The sequence below is a fragment of the Anabrus simplex genome, chromosome 4, assembly GCF_040414725.1.
Source record: "Anabrus simplex isolate iqAnaSimp1 chromosome 4, ASM4041472v1, whole genome shotgun sequence".
Taxonomy (NCBI): domain Eukaryota; kingdom Metazoa; phylum Arthropoda; class Insecta; order Orthoptera; family Tettigoniidae; genus Anabrus; species Anabrus simplex.
In genome coordinates, this window is record NC_090268.1 from 405,913,820 (window position 1) to 405,936,425 (window position 22,606).

At 39.5% G+C, this 22,606-nt stretch overlaps 2 protein-coding genes across 3 annotated transcripts in view; one reads left to right on the forward strand and one right to left on the reverse strand.

Annotated features, from left to right (window-relative positions):
* The window catches only part of LOC136872112 (Ig-like V-type domain-containing protein FAM187A), a 73,254-nt gene extending 60,060 nt beyond the window's left edge, over positions 1 to 13,194 (forward strand). Inside the window, exon 6 of the mRNA XM_067145958.2 lies at positions 13,023 to 13,194. Within this exon, the coding sequence (XP_067002059.2) occupies positions 13,023 to 13,194 (172 nt within the window). The remainder of the gene's footprint in view (positions 1 to 13,022) is intronic.
* Eps-15 (Epidermal growth factor receptor pathway substrate clone 15) overlaps positions 1 to 22,606 on the reverse strand; it is a 555,588-nt gene that overhangs the window by 334,893 nt on the left and 198,089 nt on the right. The gene's annotated exons all lie outside the window — the stretch shown is intronic.

Here is a 22,606-nt window from a genome sequence, read left to right on the forward strand (position 1 = left end):
CTGAGAATATATTTGGTGCCTACTTAAGGTATAGATGTTATTTCGCATTTATCAACAGCTTCTCATTCAAACTAAACCACCGCTCAACAGACTTTCTATTCTTCAGAAGGGAGTTCCGTTATTTGAAAAACTCGAAGAGTCTTTATAACTGCTAGTAACAAGGGAGCGTCACCTCATTCTCTGTCGGAATTTCGTGCCGGAAGGTCGCTCGCATGCCGAGACTATATTTACCGGAGGACTTTTTTTTTCTTCTTATGTTTGAGAACTAAGCCAGTGATGCGTGTTCGAGATAATACAATTATAACTGGGATCAACTGTGGCACAATGTATGTGCAGTATATTAATTCAATCAGGGAGTGATCAGTATACATGCAATAATAACAATTCGCGGGGGTGATCGGGGAACTCTCGTAATCGTGTGTTGCACTGCCGCGCCAAGGACTCTTCACGTCCGGGCCGAGTTGCCCTTAAATTAATGGTGAGCAGGACGAACTAAAATTTCACTTGCAGGCCATAGTCAATTAACAACCAAGCATTAAGGGCGTGATCTCACACACGTGTGTGACTAGCGGCGAAGAATACGGTGCCTAATTCAACTGTTACAGGAGCAACATCAATCAGCGCTATGGAACCCGCGCCGAGCATCGATGGACTGACTTCCCACATCCTGAAGACTGAGATGACCATGGCCTAAGTTCATGATGATGCCAGTGGCCATGTAAGCGTCATGGGTGATCAAGCCGGCGCACGATAAGCTCTTTGTCATTTTTTAGCATGCCTGGGTAATAGTTGAACACTAGTTTAGATCAGATGTATATAAATAATTTAAAGTTAATTGTCAGCCAGAGGGCACAGTGGTTTTTCAATTCATTTTACAGTAATTATGTCCTGGGCTGATGCATGCCTTTGTTTTCCTTTTTATTTTTATTTTTTTGCTAGTTTAGATGGGTTTGAGGGTATGCCAGTGTAGTTATAGGAGTGTTTTGTGTTTTTTCAGTATATTCCATTATGTGGTCAGTATGCAAGCTCTGATCGTCATTTACAGAGGCTATACGCCGGTGATGTATGGGAGATCAGATTACAGTTGTAGTTTTATCATATATCTTTTTATTCATGCATGGGAATTTCAGATGTAGTCAGGAAGGAGAATCGCGGAAATTCAACGTTGTTAGATAGAGTCATTACTACACTAGGGAAGGACGATTAACGGTTTTTATCAAACAACTAACCGGCCAGGTAAGACGCCGGAAGTGCACGTTATAGATGATTGTTAACCTGGGGCAGGTTATGTGAGCCATGTGGAATCACGAGTATATTGATGAATAATTCAGGGGTTGATGGGTTGAGACATGTGAAGGAGGCTGGAATTGCCGTAGCCATGACATAAGGAGGACGAGAACCCGTGCACTGCAAAATGAAAGGCCCGAGTATGGTCTCAGGATTTACAGTATGTGATGTGTGCATTCGTATGAGAGAGGCTGCCGCCCGTATTGATGTGCATTTATTTTTAATCTGCGAATTGAGATCGCAGGTGATAAGTAAGAAGTAGTAATAGTGCTGCGAATGTTGTGAATTTATCCTTGTCTCCGAACGAGAGTTAGCAGGTAGAGCCCAATCCTTTTCTTGAGAAGTCGAGTGTACCGCCCCAAGGCCGTATTTTCGTAGAGGGCTAGGTGGACCGTTATTTGCATTCTCTCCCGACAAGTCAGGAAGTTACAGGTACTAGCTGTTTGCGCTAGTGAAAGTGTTTTCAGAATGTATGGCCCTTGCATCTGACTCCTGGGCGTAAGCCATGTGTCTGCCTGCTGAGGAAAAATCCCGATGACCACATGTGGAGCATTTATGCATATTTCTGGTTTTTATTTTACAGGTCCCTTACGCCAACTTTATTTACATATGTTATTATGCTTATCTGGTTTGATCCATGATTTGTATGAGATGGTGATGACTGTTTTGTTTTCTTTGCGTTCGTTTTATTTCCTTTGTATTAGGTGTCGGCGTGACCAGCGTTGTATTAGATTATTTGTGTGTTTTATTAGCTCGTTTGCTAAATAGATGGTCGCTGGCATTCATGCCATCCGATTGCTATGTGGACGGCCACATTTTTAGAATCTGTGTAATCATAAGTTGCAGCTCAGGGCTAGTGTTTGAATTGAATTGATTTTGTTATTGATATGTAAATATGTATAGTTTGGATCGGTTACTAGTGTGTTTAACTATCTACCGCGGTCATGTATAGACACTTTCCGAAGCGCATCCCATAAGGAAATCATGACATTGAAGCGAATCTTGCGTCGACTTGAATTAAAATGTATTCATCCGAAGTCAGTTCCAAGTCGTGTGTATTTAGTAGGGCCGAGTCCCCAGTGTTATCAATTTGTGTTTAACATGGACATGTGCGGAGCACATACTTTATTTTGGTTTCTTGAGGCCAACAGGCTGAATGTTGTTATATTTCATGTAGTTAGTGAATGAGTTAATGTCTTTAATAAATCCATTGTACCCCCATTTCTCTGTCTTATTCACGTAGTCTATGTACCCGAATTCCTGTCGTATACCTTTGGTATATTGCTCATGACGAGGTTTGAATTTAGTTTGCCCATATAAATTTTTTTCGAACGGAAACCACGTCTCTGCCGCGACTAGCCCAGGATATTTTGAAGACGGGTACAGTACACACTGACAGACATTTCTTATTACACATTGACCATGTTAGAAATTATGCTTTTTTAAGTTTCATTAGTTCTATTTATCCATAATATATAAGTAATAATAATAATAACGTAAACGTTTCCACCTTTTCAATACTAAAATATATTCACAAAATTATAAATTACACGGTACTAGTTTCGACCCATCTAGGGGTCATCATCAGCCGTATTGGAGCAAAGATCACTTTTGGCGAAATCCTAAGAAAATGTTATTTTAAAGAGTAACAAGTGAAATGAGATGTTATGGTAATAGTTAATAATACAAGGAATATACATACTAAGAGGTTTTTAACAAAGAATAAAGTATAAATGGGGTGTTGTAAAAATTATAATCATGGAAATCAGTAAGTTCTTGTATAGAAATGACATATATAAAATTATATATGGCTTAGCAAGAGGGCTTAAGGAGGGGCTGAAGGGTGCGGGAGAAAGTGTAATTGTCTTGGAAAAGTACCTTTGATTAAATTTGGATTGAGTTTAGGTTGGCTGCATTATTGTTTCTGAGGAAAGTGATAAATAGATCGAAGAGTATGTTGGGTTTCTCTGAGATTTCATTGAGATTGTGACTGGCATTAAAGTATTGGTCTAGGTGTATGTAGTAATTTTCCATTATGTTGAGTAAAGGGCCCTTGTTTGCTAATACGAGGATGTCCATGTCTTGTTCAATATTGGTGAAATTATGGTTATAATCTTGCATGTGTTGGCCGATGGCTGAAAACCTGTTGTATTTTATTGCGTTAGTGTGCTCGTGGTATCTGATAATGAAGTTTCTCCCGGTTTGCCTGATGTAGGTTTTTTTTACAGGTGGTACATTTGAACCTATAAACTCCTGATTTTAAAAAACTGCTGGTCTTGTTGATGTGTGAAGTATTGTATAAAACGTTCATGTTCTTATTGTTGGTTTTGAAGTCTATTTTAACGCCTTGTTTCTTAAAGATGTTGGTTAACTTGTAGATATCATTGTTGAACGTGAAGGTGGAAAATGTTAGAGGTTTGGTTATTTCTTTTTTGAGGGTAGTTTTTGGGCGATGTTTGTGTTTATTGATTATCCTTTCTATAAAATGATTGCTGAAGCCGTTGAATTTTGCGATTCCGCAGATTGTGTTGAGTTCGTTTTATAGATCTTTATTGGACATAGGTATGCTGAAGGCTCGGTGAACTAGGCTGTTGTATGTGGCTCGTTTGTGGGACTGGGGGTGCACTGAATCTTGGCGAATGGTGGAGGCTGTTTGAGTGGGTTTTCTGAAAATTTTATAACTGAAAGAATCTGAGTTTCTAGTGATGGTTAAATCTAGAAAGTTGATTTTTTGATTTGATTCGGATTCTAGTGTGAATTTGATATGAGGATCAATATTGTTGAGTCTTAAGAGGGTGGTGGGTGCGTTAATTGATTTCTCATTCATGATTACAAAGACATCATCGACATATCTGACCCAAAAGAGAATGTTTTCGAATTTGTTGTCAATTTTGGTGTATTCGAGGAAGTCCAGGTATATTTCTGCTAAGAATACACCAAAATTGACAACGAATTTGAAAACATTCTCTTTTGGGCCAGATATGTCGACGATGTCTTTGTAATCATGAATGAGAAATCAATTAACGCACCCACCACCCTCTTAAGACTCAACAATATTGATCCTCATATCAAATTCACACTAGAATCCGAATCAAATCAAAAAATCAACTTTCTAGATTTAACCATCACTAGAAACTCAGATTCTTTCAGTTATAAAATTTTCAGAAAACCCACTCAAACAGCCTCCACCATTCGCCAAGATTCAGTGCACCCCCAGTCCCACAAACGAGCCACATACAACAGCCTAGTTCACTGAGCCTTCAGCATACCTATGTCCAATAAAGATCTAAAAAACGAACTCAACACAATCTGCGGAATCGCAAAAATCAACGGCTTCAGCAATTATTTTATAGAAAGGATAATCAATAAACACAAACATCGCCCAAAAACTACCCTCAAAAAAGAAATAACCAAACCTCTAACATTTTCCACCTTCACGTTCAACAATGATATCTACAAGTTAACCAACATCTTTAAGAAACAAGGCGTTAAAATAGCCTTCAAAACCAACAATAAGAACATGAACGTTTTATACAATACTTCACACATCAACAAGACCAGCAGTTTTTTAAAATCAGGAGTTTATAGGTTCAAATGTACCACCTGTAAAAAAAACCTACATCGGGCAAACCGGGAGAAACTTCATTATCAGATACCACGAGCACACTAACGCAATAAAATACAACAGGTTTTCAGCCATCGGCCAACACATGCAAGATTATAACCATAATTTCACCAATATTGAACAAGACATGGACATCCTCGTATTAGCAAACAAGGGCCCTTTACTCAACATAATGGAAAATTACTACATACACCTAGACCAATACTTTAATGCCAGTCACAATCTCAATGAAATCTCAGAGAAACCCAACATACTCTTCGATCTATTTATCACTTTCCTCAGAAACAATAATGCAGCCAACCTAAACTCAATCCTAAATTTAATCAAAGGTACTTTTCCAAGACAATTACACTTTCTCCCGCACCCTTCAGCCCCACCTTAAGCCCTCTTCCTAAGCCATATATAATTTTATATATGTCTTTCTATACAAGAACTTACTGATTTCCATGATTATAATTTTTACAACACCCCATTTATACTTTATTCTTTGTTAAAAACCTCTTAGTATATATATTCCTTGTATTATTAACTATTACCATAATAACATCTCATTTCACTTGCTACTCTTTAAAATAAAATTTTCTTAGGATTTCGCCAAAAGTGATCTTTGCTCCAATACGGCTGATGATGACCCCTAGATGGGTCGAAACTAGTACCGTGTAATTTATAATTTTGTGAATATATTTTAGTATTGAAAAGGTGGAAACGTTTACGTTGTTATTATTATTACTTATATATTATTCTCAGTTCAATACGGACCAAAAACATGAAATTCATAACTATTTATCCATGTTTCTTTCTTGTTTAAGTTGTGTGTGAAGATTTCTCAAAGATATTTAAATTGTAGGACTACATTATTTTTTTAAATATTTATGAAGACTATATTTATGCTCGCACGGTTTCATGGGTATGATCTCAGCTATCTCTAAGGATATTTGTAATCCTATTTTTGGGGTGATTTTTTAGAGACTAGTGATGTAGGCACGAACTTCTTCCTAGTCAAGGACTAAGAGGGCTAAATAGTTGGCAAATCCCTAGCAGTTTGTTCTTATTGAGGGTTCTGCTCCAGTTTTGATTTTAGGTGGGTTTTCCCTTGTCTGAGGCTGGTTATTGTCACTTCACCCTGAAATGGACACTGCTCACCAACAATGAATTCTACAAACATTTTTTATTCTGGATGGCCTTGTTTCTTCCTCTGCTATCACTCAACTATCACTGTTCAACTGATTCTTTGAAGCTTCAGTGACGTCACTATGATTATTCTACAATATTCTTCCGGCATTTAGTGCATTCTCCCGCGCCTTTGCGTATGTGTGTGTTTTTTTTGCCACACCCCTCTTCAACGGCTATTCATTCAGCCTCGAGCCAAGTACACATCAGAGACTATTTCCTGGGCCTGTTGGAGAGAGAGCTGCTGCATTTCTGTGCGTTACGTATTTCTACGTGTTACAATGTTGGTGTGCATAAACCTTCTCCAGAAAGAAGCAATCATGAGGTAAGAACATTTCTAGAACTCTTATTATTTCCACAGAGTTTGATATCCCTTGTTTTGGAATCTACTGCTTTGTCCTGTATCTTGAAATGAAATATAATTTCGAACTAAGTGTTGTCCCTGGAAGGATATGTTTGTGAAATTATCCTACCACGTTACCCAAACTTTGAACTTTCTGGTTTTGTGGATGATTTACCTGAATGACATCAAGTATTTCAACGCAGACTAACTGTGCTACCCTTTCAATTCTTTTTCTTTTTCTTTTTACATTTCTATGCATTTCTTGTTCATGTGTCATTTCTCTTTTTATTGATGTTATTTGCCCTTGGTGTTTTCCGAGTTTATTTTGTAAGTTGTATTATAACTGTTTTTCATGTAAATATTGACGGTTGGGAAGTTGTATCACTACTTGAAATTCAAAGTTTATGTTCACAACTTGTAACTACTTGCTCTTTAGAGATTATTGGTTATAACTGTATCTCCTGTTTGACTTCAACTGTTGAAGTAATGTTGTTAAAATACTTTCATTTTGGAGTACAGACCTCATGCGTATGGCGATATTTTACCTGCTGGTGCACCTAGCGCAAATCACTCAGAATATCTATGTGACGAGTGTGTGAAGTAGCCTGTGCAGGAGAAGTGTGATGATGATGATAAAGTAAACTCGTGTCCTCATCCCGAGGTGGTGCAGCTCTTTTCAGGCACACCCCCATTGGAGGTGAGCTGCATGTACCATTTCAATCACATACCAGCCCTCCTGCCAGTTTTAAATTCCTGGCAGTACCGGGAATCGAACCCGGGCCCCCGAGGACGGCTGCTAATAACACTAACCGTTACACTACGGAGGTGGACATGATGATGATGATGATGCTTGTGGTTTAAAGGGGCCTTACATTTAGGTCATCGGCCCCTAATGGTACAAAATGAGATGAAATGCTATTTAAATTAATAAATTTCATTGTTTGTCCGTATTGAACTTATTATAATTTGGATCCACCTTATTCAATACATAAAAACTGTTGTTTAGATGAAATTACAACATATATTTCAAACAGAACTAGTTTCGACGCCCATTTGCGTCATCAGCTGATATAGGTTCTTGGAAAAATTGGCAATCACATAAGTTTATGTACGTCAAATTGAACACAATTTAAAACCATATTAACAACCTAAAACTGTGTTACGATTATACTGTCTCAAAGTCCATATTTCCTACAAGTCCGAGACTTGCGAGTCATAAATCTTAAATAAAAACATATGCAAACTGGTTTGCTCACTAATAAAATAACGTGGATTTAAAAAACAACAACTTAAAAATAAAATAGTCTTGAAGAAACATTAGCTTAATTTATCACACTTCTTAAAACGTGACGTAGAATCGTATTAAAATTCAATAAAATCTTCAGTTGCTTTAATGGAGCTATCCTAGTGAGGTGGAAACGAGCAATCGGTCCTTTAAGATGTTAACAAATACAACGTTCCCAGTTCAATGCAGACCTGAAATAATAGGAATGTAATAAACTATCACTTAACTGAAGAGGCAATATATAAAATTACGTCTTATAACATAAACGTTTTTACGTGACTCACCTCAAAAGATTGCTGTCCATGCAAAGCACAATGAAGCCTAGCGAGCAGTGTTGTGATAGCAATCAAGTGTCCAAGGTTGGTCGGGACCGAAGGGGGGAAATAGGGGAAAGTGGAAGGAGCAACTGAGGAGCGGCAACTTGTTGGAGCTCCGAGGGGCGTGGTCGTAAAAAGCAACTAGTAAAGATATTACGCGTAATATGAAACACCGTCCTATTGACCAGGATATGTATATTTTTAAAAAACTCAATAAGGAAATCAAAAAGAATATTTGATTTTTCAGAAATTTCATTTAAATTAAGGTTTGGATTAAAATACTGATCCAGGTGTATATAGCAACCCTCCATAACATCCAGCAAACTTCCTCTTCCTAAGCTCTCCAAGATCTCAATGTCCTGTTCTATAGATGTGAATTTATGCTTTAGATCATGTACATGCTGGCCTACCGCGGAAAATCTGTTATATTTTATGGCATTAGTATGTTCCGTGTATCTGATTTTAAAACTTCGTCCTGTTTGACCTAGATATGTGCACCCACAGTCGTTACATTTAAATCTATACACACCCGTTTTGGAATATGGGTTCGATCTATTAACTGGGGCTGAATTGTGCAATACAACTGTATTATTATTATTATTATTATTATTATCAGTACGAAACGAAACCTTAACATTATGTTTCTTGTTACTATGGTTTTAAATTGTGTTCAATTTGACGCAGATAAACTCATGTGATTGCCAATTTTTCCAAGAACCTGTATCAGCTGATGACGCAAATGGGCATCGAAACTAGTTCTGATTGAAATATATATTGTAATTTCATCTAAACAACAGTTTTTATGTATTGAATAAGATGGATCCAAATTATAATAAAAGTTGTAATGAAATGTTATGACAATTTAAAAATCCAAAATGCCCCCACTGACCAGATTCAAAAACGCGAGGGCAAAGAACGAATGGATGGATATGAAGTTAAAATAATCGGTGAATCCGACCCGCAATGCCCCACATTCCCAGAAACTAGCGTTAAATAATAGTATTACTCACCAAGGGATTGCATCTAAAGCACAATACTGAATTGATGATGCTTGTAGTCGAAACGGCTCCAAAATCCAGGTCATTGGCCCCTCAAAATGGTACTTATCGGTAGGAAAATAGAACCATGCTATTTGTCATGTTGCAGTATTAATCAAAGTAGCGTAGACTCGTGGTATTCCACACATTAAGGTACTACTCACAGGTAATGAAATTCACACATGTAACACAGACCTATGGTGTTTTGCACACTGCGGCGCTATTTACAGGCAACGCAAACCTATGGCGTTCCTCACATACGTGCACTAACCACAGGGAGCCACACTATACCGTGGTGTTCATCACATATTGGCTACCAAGCACAGGCAAGGCAGAACCATGGTGTCATTAATCCCATGGTGTTGCGCATATAGCGGTACGACTCACAGGTACTGTAGAAGCCGCCAATGTAATCTATTGTTACTAATCACAAACCTATTTCGTACCTAACATAGTGGTACTACGCACAAGTAAAAGCGACCCATGGTGTTCCCCGCGTGGTGGTACTAATCACAAGTAGTTTCGTGGTTCTAATAAAATCATCCCTTGGTCATCCCTTTTAGTCGACTCTTACGACAAGCAGGGGATACCATGGGTGTATTCTTCGTCTGCGTCCCCCACCCACAGGGGGTTGTGTGTTTGGTCCGCAAGAGGCATTTTATTTCCCTCAAGTCCGCCGGCAAGCCGGTTAGGACCCCACTATCTGCCACCTGGGACGCACCACATGGGATTATCACCTCTCCCCCTGCTATGCCATGTAGTAGGTTCGTGGAGAATTAAGTGTGACAGTAAAGGAAGCAACTTAAAGTTGAAATGTCGTCATCCATAGAGATTTACGTGGGGTTTCAGAATATTGGGTGGGATAAGTCGTATTTCAGAGCTTCTATGCTAAAGAGAGGCAGACAGCTCAATGAAAGTTACCACATAATCCAGGTGAAAACGATTGGGAGAAGAAATATCCAGCTTCTGTTTGAGAGAAACAAGCATTAATCAACCGCCTTATGCTGTTGAACTTAATAGTTACCTTCCTTTTTGCACCATAAATCATATGTATATACACTATTAATTTTAAACATAACTTTATTATACAGTAGATATTTCCCGTGTCCACTGCCGTTGTAAATTATTTTTTCTTAATTAATGCTAGTCTTGTTTTAATATTTAACAGATCGATTGCAATAGGAATGTTGAGTCAGCCGAGTGTGAATGCAAAGCAGGCCTTCCCAAATGCTGTAAACATATTGCTGCACTTTGCATTTATATTAATACAGAACAAGATTCTTTGAGGACTTCCTTCCTGCAACAATGGGCAAAACCCAAGAATATTGCCGTGGAATATTCAAGGTGAACATTAAGGAGAATTTTCAAGAAATGATTAAATAAGTGGCCAGTTTGTAGCGTGTCTGAAAGTGAAAGATTTGAAACATTAAGCAAAACTGAACTACATGACAAAATTACAATTATAAACTCTGCTTTTACAAGAATTTTGAAGGCCGAGAGTGAAGATGAATCCTTAATTATCTGCGATTCTATTGTTGCAAAACAAGACCTTTACTTCAGTGTCTTCAGCAAGTACATCTTCGAAACGTTACCAAACTGTTTAGATGCATTACTTGGCAAGTCGCATGATATCACTAGCGCAAAAAAATTATGAGTGCATATTGCCAAATGACATCTTAACGTGAAAGTCCAAAAATCGCAGACACATGCTATTGCAACTGAGACTAGGGCTCAGTCTAAATATCGTGTGTGGCTCCGTCGAAGAAAATTATGCATATCACCCAGCCAGAGTGTACACAAGGTCATAAAACTGCAGAGTGGAGATTTTAACAAACTGACATCTCAGCTCCTTATTTCTAAAGACATTAAACAGTCCTGCAGTGAGATATGGCAGAGATAATGAACAGAGAGCACTTCAGGATTTCTGTTTATCATCCCAATGCAGCATGTCACAGCTGGGTTTGTTAATAAAAGAACAACCCTGGCTCTGCTGTAGCCTGGATGGGGTAGTGCTAGGTCAGGACTGTCTCTCTCTTTTGGAGATTAAGTGCCCTTACTCGTGTCTGGAAAAGCCTGTGATTGATGACATGTGTAATGTTCTATACTTGTATATTAAGAAGACCATCCCCAATGTCTGTTGATCTTAAAGAAGAAACTTATTCTTGGTTGAGACTCTTTTCTACACTGTAATAAAATAAAACTTGTCACGTCTCTTTCCATGTAAAATAATACTTTTGGTAGTCTAGATTAATGACGATAAAGTTAACTATCAAAACTTCCCCTTACTTTTACCGATTTAATTGGCTTCCTCTTCTTCCTCGAAACTCCTTGTGCTTGGTCCATTATTTTGTCCTCAGTCAGGATTTGATAAGCAAACTCTTTATCCTTATCCAGCCAGTCACAAACATCCTCCATGGTTGCAGCTCCAAATGCACCCTAGAAATCTATTTCTTCATGACCAAACTGTTTCTTTGTTGCATTTTGAAGGTCATAGTATAACATTACTCCAGCTGCTGACCCAGTAGAAAATGGCACTCTTGATGTTATAAGCTTTCAGTTTCATTAGGGTATCTTTGCCTCTGTGGTCTAAGCCATCGTCTTCAACACTGAACACCATACCTTCATCGCATTGCTCGAGTGTATAAAGGTGCTTACTAGTAAGGATTACTCCTGGGTCCATCGACTGTATCAGCAAAGTAGTGTTTTGAGGGAGAAACACATACACTTAATCCATCCATCACTAGACAGATCAGGGGGAGCATTATCCAAAATCAATAAGGCTTTCACATCTTCAATTTTTACTCTTCAATTTGGAAATTTTTAACTTCAGGGATGAAGTGATTATTGAAACAGTCAGAGAATAACATCTTCCTCGCTGCATTAACCAGATCCCACATATTCCCAACTAAGTTGGTACCTATTCCTGCTTTCCGGACACTGTTGGTACCAACATGAAATACTATCTCCTCGTTACCCTCCTCCTCCTCCTCTCCTACTTCATCAACGTCTACCTTAATCTAATTCCTGGATAACATTCCATCCTGCCCCCCCCCCCCACACACACACACACGCACGCTTTCCCCACATCTTAGAATGGAGTTCCCCAATGACCACAACCCTAACCCCTCTCACCTCATTAGATTCCCTTCCTACCTGGTATCTCTTATCCTCCCTGACTGCTGCACCTGCTACCTCCTCCCTTGTCTCTTGCATGACCCTGTTCTACCCCCTCCTTCCTATCCTATACTCTACATTTCTATTTCCTATCTTTCTCTTTCCTCTTACCTCCCCCACCTCTTCCCTCTGCTGCTCTACCTGCAGCGACTTATAACAATTCAATACAGATACATCTCATGAACACACTACCATAGTAGATACCTTGACCCTGAATTTCCTTCCCCTTAAAACATTAGCCCATCTGTCTTCAATAACTTCTGCCCTTCCTAGGACTGGGAATATAGCAGTCTTGGCCTTCATTAAGGTGCAGCCCCAGCATTTACTTGCTATGAAAATGAGAAACCACAGAAAACTATCTTCAAGGCTGCCGACTGTGGAATTCGAACCACCATCTTCTGAGTAAGTTAACACTATCACATCATGTGTTTTCATGGCAAATATCCACTTGTCCTTAAATATTTTAAAATAAAATGTATGTTTAACAATGACTAGATGCAGCTGTTGGGTATATTGACTAACTATGCAGTCTTGTGGTTGATATGAAACAAATTTAGAGTATTCACACTGTGAACAAGCACTGGTAATACATTCAAAGGATCTTTATTCACAGTAACAGGCAGTGACTTTTACACTATCCTGTCACTGGTTCACAAAACTGAAGGATTAAGCTGTTTTAGAAGGATAAATTTAGTCTCTTCCTTCCCTGTACCGATAGAAATGTGTGTACCATTAAGCAACTGTAATCACAATGATTAAGAAACGTTATTGGTTATTGTTCCAGCTGTTGGCAGGGCAAGGAGCTTGCTGGGACCATCAGATTAGAGGTCACAAAGAAAGTTCAAATCACCTTCAACCATCACATAATGTTGACGGCAATGGTGCTCATTCTGGGTACATTTCTCCTCGTCTTCTACAGAGCATTTAGAGGAAGAAGGAATGTCATTGAAGGATGACCTTAAAATGTAAAGAAATAAATAAAAATAAAATCGAGCAAAAAATGTCTCCAGGCATAACTCCTATGTTCTCATTTGATTAATAGTACTGTACCTGTCCCGGGCATCGACAGTACTAAGTATAAAATCCTGCTTCACAAATATGTCACGGATGGAGTTCTTATGGATGAAGAACTTCAGAGAATCAAACCCGGGTGTCAAAGTCCCATCCTCCCTACTTTCATTCAGAGCAACGGCTAAACTTGAGAACATATAAGTCATGGTTCTGTCTGGTAAGAATAAAGTGGGCATGTAACAAATATCTTGAAAGTACGGCACTATAGTAAGAGGAATACATTAATCTAAGAAATGATAAGAAACAACTTTTACCAAATTCAAAACAATTTTATTCACTGAGAGATCATTAGGGAAAACTTCTATACACACATGATGCCAAATAATTGCCTACGTGGCATTTTTAACATCTACTACACTTGACTCATTGCATGGGTAATGCCATTTAATGTCTTTACGAGTTCATTATACACTCTTGAATTGCATTTTGACATTCCCAAGCCGAAACCACTCAACACTGCATATATTACAAATTCAATGTCACATGTTAGGGACTTTTCCCTTTCACTTTAATAATGATGATATTTGGATATCCACTGTTTGGTGAAAGAACACAAATTACATGAAGATGGTGGCATCTCAAATGTTTTATTTCCTTAAGTCGTGATTTTGAGAGTATCGGATCAATATTTCCTTACTACATCAACAAATTTCCTAGTCATGAAAATCCTGACGTTTCCTATCATTAAGGGTTCCTATAATATCACATTACACATTACCATGCTACTGAATATACATGTCTCTCCGGGGTAACAAATTTATTACTAATATTTATAATGAAGACATTACGACGCTGGTACGCCTGTAATGCCAAAAGGAATCATCATGCGATTACACAAAGCCCAAACAATAAAATGCATAATATGGTGGAGCATTACCCCTGTAAGCAAGACAATACATACATTACAATGCTTTCAAAATCTATGATCCCACAGAGGTCTTCTACGATCGATCCAAGGACTTTGATACCAGTTGGGTATCAAGCCATGCCTTCTTCACTTCGAGGTGCTATCTGAAATTCCCTAACTACAACTTTATTTTAATACTCTAATTGGGGGAGTGTATCAACTGCCAGCTTATTAACTACAAAGTTTTCTGATGGTCAAGACAAATTACTATGCAAGCAAATATTTAAATACTGTGTTCTAAATGGGCAAGACTATCCCTGCAGGTCAGAAGCAACACATGTTTGAGGACAAATCCCTTAAGAAACAATCAAGTGATAGGTCTGGACCTTCATCTCCCTTTCACACCCCTACTCAGAAGCCATATATCACTTCACCAAGGGACCCACCCTGGCCAAGAAACAGCCGAGCAGATACACAAAATTCTATCAGGAATAAATGATTAATTATTAATTCATCTACCACATGTTTTCCAAGCCTACTACCCTCCATGGGCATTATTCACGTATCATTCACTTTCTTCCAATGCCTCAGTGAATTGCACTACTGGCTTACATTATTATCATTATTTCTCATGTCCCGAATATCTTCACATATTTTCTCTATCGCCTTCAATTTCAAACACATATACTTAATATCTACATATTCAAATACCTTCTAGAATATTTTAAGATGACTTTTACCAAAAAGAAATACAATATAGCATTTCACACACTCACGTATCTTTCTAGATCATTGGTTCGCACCTTGAGTCATTGTTTTCCTTCTTCACTTATCAGCATCCTTAAACTAAGGGAGAATGTCTACAACCATATCAGTAATACATACTATGTGATCAAAAGTATCCGGACACCTGGCTGAACATGACGTACAAGTTCGTGGTGCCCTCCATCGGTAATGCTGGAATTCAATATGGTGTTGGCCCACCCTTAACCTTGAAGACAGCTTCCACTCTCGCAGACATATGTTCAATCAGGTGCTGAAAGGTTGCTTGGGGAATGGCAGCCCATTCTTCACAGAGTGCTGTACTGAGGAGAGGTAGCGATGTCGGTCGGTGAGGCCTGGCACGAAGTCTGCGTTCCAAAACACCCCAAAGGTGTCCTATAGGATTCAGGTCAGGACTCTGTGCAGGCCATCCATTACAGGGATGTTACTGTCGTGTAATCACTCCGCCACAGACCGTGCATTATGAACAGGTGCTCGATCGTGTTGAAAGATGCAATCGCCATCCCCGAAGTGCTCTTCAACAGTGGGAAGCAAGAAAGTGCTTAAAACATCAATGTAGGCCTTGCTGTGATAGTGCCACACCGAACAACAAGGGGTGCAAGCCCCCTCCATGGAAAGCACGACCACACCATAATACCACTGCCTCCGAATTTTACTGCTGGCCCTACACACGCTGGCAGATGACATTCACCGGGCATTCGCCATACCCACACCCTGCCACTGGATCGCCACACTGTGTACCGTGATTCGTCACTCCACACAACATTTTTCCACTGTTCAATTATCCAATGTTTACGCTCCTTACACCAAGCGAGGCGTCGTTTGGCATTGACCTGCGTGATGTGTGGCTTATGGGCAGCCGCTCGACCATGAAATCCAGGTTTTCTCACCTCCTGCCAAACTGTCATAGTAGTTGGAATGGATCCTGATGCAATTTGGAATTCCTGTGTGATGGTCTGGATAGATGGCTGCCTACTACACTTGAGAACCCTCTTCAACTGTCGGCAGTCTCTGTCAGTCAATAGACGAGGTCGGCCTGTGTGCTTTCATGCTGTACGTGCCCCTTTATGTTTCCACTTCACTATCACATCAGAAACAGTAGATCTAGGGATGTTTATAAGTGTGGAAATTTTGTGTACAAACTTCCAACACAAGTGACACCCAATCACCTGACCTCGTTCGAAGTCCGTGAGTTCCGCAGAGCGCCCCATTCTGCTCTCTTACAATGTCTAATGATTACTGAGGTGGATGATATGGAGTACCTGGCAGTAGGTGGCAGCACAACGCACCTAAGACGAAAAACGTATGTTTTGGGGGGTGTCCGGATACTTTTGATCACATAGTGTGTATATACATACAGTGAAACCCCTCTTAACCAAACTTCACTTAACTGAAACCCGGCTTAACCGAAATGCTCTGGTAAAATTGTATTTTAATATTTTGTCTTTACCCTCTTGTTCTTAGCCGTCGATATTAGTAATTCTCTTGCTATTTGTGCTGAGAGCTACTGGGCAAACCCGATTTTGATAAACTTATGCCAGAATGCACGTGCAGCATAAAACAAAACCGTTTCTCACCCTCTAGTTTGTTCCACGATACATTTTTCTTGAACAAGCAAGAATTATTATTATTATTATTATTATTATTATTATTATTATTATTATTATTATTATTATTATTACTGTATTATTCATCATGAAGATTATGCAGACAACTACGACCTTGACAGTTCTGAGAATCGAGTTACAGCAGATGATGGATTTAATGTAATGGAGGTAAGATTGATTTCGAATTTTCAACAAAATACAGTACTTTAATTAAGTTATGGTATACAGTATTCGGTTCAGTAGTAACCAAAAAATTGTTTCATTATTTCAGATTGCTTTGCGCTTGTTGAACAAAGCAACAAATCTACACCAGCTGATGTATTGTTGATTAAACGGTGGCATGACATAGCTGCACGAATGCGCTGCACCAAGAAAATTCAGAAGAAAATCACTGATTTTATGCAATGAGTGATATTATGTAAACATTTTAATGTTAATATACAGTATGCACGTTTGATTAACAGAGTTTATGCATTTTTATTCTGACATTTAACTTCCAAAAATACAGTATTTACCATGTGTCATCCAAAAAAACGTGTCAAACGGGGTTCTACTGTACACATATTTACAGATGAGAAACAAAGTAATTTGTACTTCACAACTGAATGTCTAGTTTTTCAATCCAGCATACAGCATCTGGAGTTACCCAGCAGGAAGTCATCTTCATCACCGTGATAGGCTCAAATCTTGCATTCCCTGATGATATGATGAATAGTCTGGTGTGGAGCTTCGCAGTCACAGTCTGCATTAGGTAGATTTTTCCACTAGTGGAGAACGGCTCTGCACCGGCCATGTCCTGTTCTGATTCTATTCAGGGCAGTCCAGGTCTTGCATGGTAGGTGGGATCCACTTGGAAGTCTGACCTGAGAAGAAGGTATGCAGGCACACATCTGTTGCTGCTTCCCATCTACCTTTCCACTCATCAAGTGATTTAAACTCCTTAGCATCCATGTTGGCAGCATAATAATCAGAACTTAAGAAGATTCTACCAGCTGATTTAAAATGGATATACACAGAAGTCAGCCGAATTATTCAAATCCACCATCTACGATTGCTTCACTAAACACACATAACTTATAGAGCAGTAATCACTAAATTCATGCATATTTCTGGGGATAACTTAGGTGATTAACCACTAATCACCCAAATAAAAAGAAAATTAAAGATATTTAAAAAACTATACCCCTTTGAGAATTGTGTATCTCGCTACCAATACGCTATACATAAAATCAAAATGCATGCTGCTGAATTTATTTACAAAGTTAAATTATCATATTAATGTGACCTTTGATAGATTTTCATGCTAAGATATCATTGAATTTCGGTGCGTAACCTCCTGCCATCTGGTGATACCCATACGGATTTAGTTATCCATGACCGCCATCTCGCTGGTAGAAGGTCCTGAGTTCATCTGGCTCCACGTTGACTCAATGATGTACTGGAAACTACTACCTCCAAGTCGTTAAGAATCGCACGCTGTCCTTCCACTCAGGAATACCGCTGACACATAGGCGCGATCTGGTAGCTGTAGGTACTGGATTCACGGGGCACTCATACATGTGAACACAGATGTGAGTCAAGTTATTTGAAGTACTGTTTATCTGACTTTGAGATAAATGCAATCATGGTAGTGACTCCTCGTAAGCTAGAGATGGACTACCACAACTAGCGATTAATGTCCCTAAAGATCGCCACATATAGCGACAATTGATCATATGGCTATCCCTAAACTGAGCGTTACTCTCCAATTACTCATTCCTGGCTAATATGACTACATTTATTTTGTAACTTTATAACATCTCATAATTTCACACGGGCCAACTATAGCACACTGATCTTTAGTTCTCCGTACTCACTGTCTTACGGCACACGATTGCAGATAGCTTGACCTGGTCTCTAAATGAAAAATCATGTATTTAGCCTGCTTAGAATATCATAATAATATCTTGTATTCACTCTGTCACAAGAGTAGTGCTGATAACCTGTACTTGATGCAATTAACACACACGCACACCTATCACACAATGGCTGTAGAAAGAACTTGGTCTGCACTGTGACATGAACCACACGAAGAATGATATAGAACAAGATGAGATGTGCAGGCTGGAGCTCCTTATATCCACTAATGAATTTCGCTAGGGAGAGGGAACGTTCCTCCCACTTTGAAATATTCGCTCCACTAACAGTAATCTTCCATAGTCTAATGGATACTCAATTTGTAGCTCCTTGCACCCTCTATCTACTGAACTATTTTCATTCAGATCGGATCGCAGACGTCATGGTAATTACGAATCCATCCTTTGGATTTTTAGGCGCGCTGGGTGTGGGTAATGGGGACTCCCTGCTCTGCGTTAAGAAAACCCCAAAGGCCATCTGGTCTTCGTCACTGCGATGCTGTCTCAAGTGACATTATTAAAAATACGTCCAGAAGTAAATCATATTTTGACATTACTAAATACTGCAAATTATATAGAGTTCACTGATCCCTTTTATGCAGTATTTCTGGGCTTGTGACGAGTTATTATTATTTTTTATTGTTATTACAAACTTCCCTCATGTGAAGGCTGCCACAAGGACAAAGTATGTTTACTACACGGTATTTTGTTTTCTAAGTTACTGTTGACTTTGCTAGTGTGCCAGGTAGAAAAATCACAAGGCTCAGGAATAAATTTGCAATATTGTTGTTCAAATGTTATACAGATGACTGCAGAGTATGGTCACTGAACCTCTTATTGCGGTGACAGCGATGTCGTGAAGTCATGTCCGGCTGAGACAGAGAATCCCATAGCTGTACAAGAAATTTAGGGATTGTGCTTCGAGCTCCGATCACGAGTCCATGGAAGGAAATATTGTCTAGGTGATATTTATCTTTATATTAATTTACAGTTGGCCGGTAAATTGAATTCTTTTCGGCGTACACCTCTTCGGTCTGGTCAACGTGCGACTCAAAGCGTATTGTGGGATCTAAGATTAGTCCTTGCTTGCTAGCTGGCTGAAAGGCTATCATCTCAATACGCCTGTTACTCCCGTCGGTAGCTAGGCCAGAGACCTCTTAGCGCACCGTGAAACCATGATCCCTCAGTGAGGTCGCAATCATGGGTCGTATTTTATGATGGCGGGAATTTCTCAATACCTCCCCGTGAGGGCAGGTTTCCAGGACATGGGCAAGAGTTTCGTGCTCTCTGTGGCAACACCGACAGAGGGTGTTGTCCTGGGACCTTCCCGACACGGAGCGAACGGTGCACATATTCGCTGTCATCTTGATGGCCTCTCTCCATTCCGCACAGGATAAGCCTCGGTGATCTCTTATCCATTTGTTCCCTGATGTGTATTCTTGGAAGAATCCAACGCGCTTTCCTTTGTGCGGCAACTTCATCCATGACTGAACTTCTGTCTCGTAGCATCTGTCGGACCTTCCTTACATTAGGAAGATGGCTATTTTTGGACATAACTCGATCATTCATTTCTATGCCTAGATCTTGCAAACAAATTGTACGTTCTTGTACCAAGTTCCTAGTTGCATTAATGTAACCGTTATTTGCAAGCGATAATTATTTACAGATGTTAATATGCTATAGTTTGGCTTCCCAAGTGGCGCGAAACAAACCGAGGCCTCTATACTTCCTTTCGGTGTATACCATGTGATCCGGAATGTCTGCTGGTAGTTTTAATAATTCTTTAGTTCCACTCTTTAGTATTTTATCTGCATCTGATAGAAAAGTTTGAGGTATCTTGTTTAGGGGAGTAACTTGGAGTGGGTAAATAAGACTAGGTGATATTGAACTATTTAAAATTGAAAATTTTGGTCAGATTGCAGCAATAGTGAGCTAACAAGGGTGTCAATCTTGTTTCGTGCCTTGTCAAGTACGGCTTGTGATCCAGTTTACGTTCATTGATGAAATTCACACCTAAGTAACGAATGGCACTTCCGTTGCACTGTGATTTAATTTCACAGTCGTCATTAATGATATTCTCCTATGTTAGCTGACCTTTCGTGATAGAAAGACAAGCTGATTTTGAAGTGCTGATGTCCAGGCCGAGTTCCTTAAATCTTTCTATGGCGATCCTAGCTAGTTCGGCAGCAGATTCAGTGTTTTCCCCAAATATTACCGTATCGTCGGCGAAACATTATAGTGAGGTTAGGCTCCTCGCGTGTAATCGAGTAACCGTAATTCCTTGCTAAAGAATCTTCAGAAAGTTCTTCCACAATATGATTGGTAGCGATGTTAAATAATGCCGGCGACAAAGGGGAGCCTTGAAGCACACCGCGATTAATTTTGATGGGTTTTGTTCCCTGTTTTCGTGTCTGTATCTGTGTTATGTTTCCTTCTTGTAGAGCAATTAGCAGTCTCGTCAGTTTTTCGGGCACTCCGACCGACTCCAGTGTGCTCTGGAGGTGCGCATGTCTGACGCTATCAAAAGCTTTGTGAACGTCTAGAAATATAATGCATGCATAGTTCTTTTCTTGCCTAGTGTGCTGTAAAGCGGCTTCCAAAATTGAGGTATTTATATAAGTACCAGATGTATTGGTGAAACCCCTATGATTGTCATGAAACACAATGTAGTTCCGAAGCTGTTTATCAAGAACTTTCTCGATGAGCCGTCTAATAACTGAGCCTATAGTAACTGGACGTCAGTTACTGGGATCATTTAAATCACCTCCTTTATGAACCAGAATTGTATGGGCTTTCTTGAAAGTCGATGGTACTAACCCTGTTGTTAGCATTCTAGTGGCAACGATTGCGATTATCTCTGAAATCGTGCTGTTTTTAATAGCTCGGACGATTACGTGGTCAGGTCCGCTTGTGGTGTCTATCTTGATTTTCTGTGTTGCCTGAATAATGTCTTCTTTAGATATGACCGGATTGTATAGGTCGTTAGTCTCCACGAGTTCACTCTCAGTGCCTTTTTGAGGGTATTCTGGTCTTTTGTGGTTGTTCGGCCTAGAAAATATGTCCGAAAAGTACGTGTGCAGAACATCATCTTTCAGGATGCAAATTGGTTGTTCGTTTGTAAACACACTGCATATGGCTTTTCAGCACTGATTGTAACAGTAGAACTGAGTGCATTCATACATGTACTTCCTTCTCTTTTCTCTTCCCCTTTTCGTTGATCTTTCAGGGTTTGAAGAGGTCCTACATGAACGTTGGGCAGGGTATTTCAACCAGGGAAGAATATGTGGTACTAAAGCTAAGAATTGGACAAAGTCATTAACGGCCTCGTCGAAGTGGTCGTCTGTTAGGTTTTCAGAAAACTTTGATTTCCATTTAATCAGACTCCGGTTGTACTCATCCATATTCGGAGCTGGAGTAGTAGCGGTATTGATTGTGGTTTCGTTGGACTGATGATTCTCTGGGGAATTTTGTAATAATAATAATGTTATTTGCTTTACGTCCCACTAACTACTTCTTTAAGGTCTTCGGAGACGCCGAGGTGCCGGAATTTAGTCCCGCAGGAGTTCTTTTACGTGCCAGTAAATCTACCGACACGGGGCTGTCGTATTTGAGCACCTTCAAATACCACCGGACTGAGCCAGGATCGAACCTGCCAAGTTGGGGTTAGAAGGCCAGCGCCTTAACCGTCTGAGCCACTCAGCCCGGCATGGGGAATTTTGTAAAATGCTGATTTTACTGTGCTTCTTGACCAGGGTATCTCTGTGCACTGCAGGGTGAGCTCTGCTAACGTGTATGCTTACACCCCTATCGGATTGATAATATTTTCCACAGTGCGTGTATTGTGCACCGTGTGATTGTTGTTCGTCGGATAGATTATTAGCCATATTATGAACATGTATATGTGACCATATAACTTACGATTGAAATATTATTGTCAATGTGCTGTTATCCAGAAAAGAATATAAAACGAGCCACATGATCTAACATCACTTGATTTTCTGAATGAGGCAACGGAATACTAGAATATGACAATCACATAACGGGCGACATGACTAAACTTATCAACTATCAAAAATCTACACCACACGAAAGAATTAAAGACTATATACATTACGTCCATTAAAATGGCACCGAGAAGTTCAAATTCCATGACTTATGCAACGCT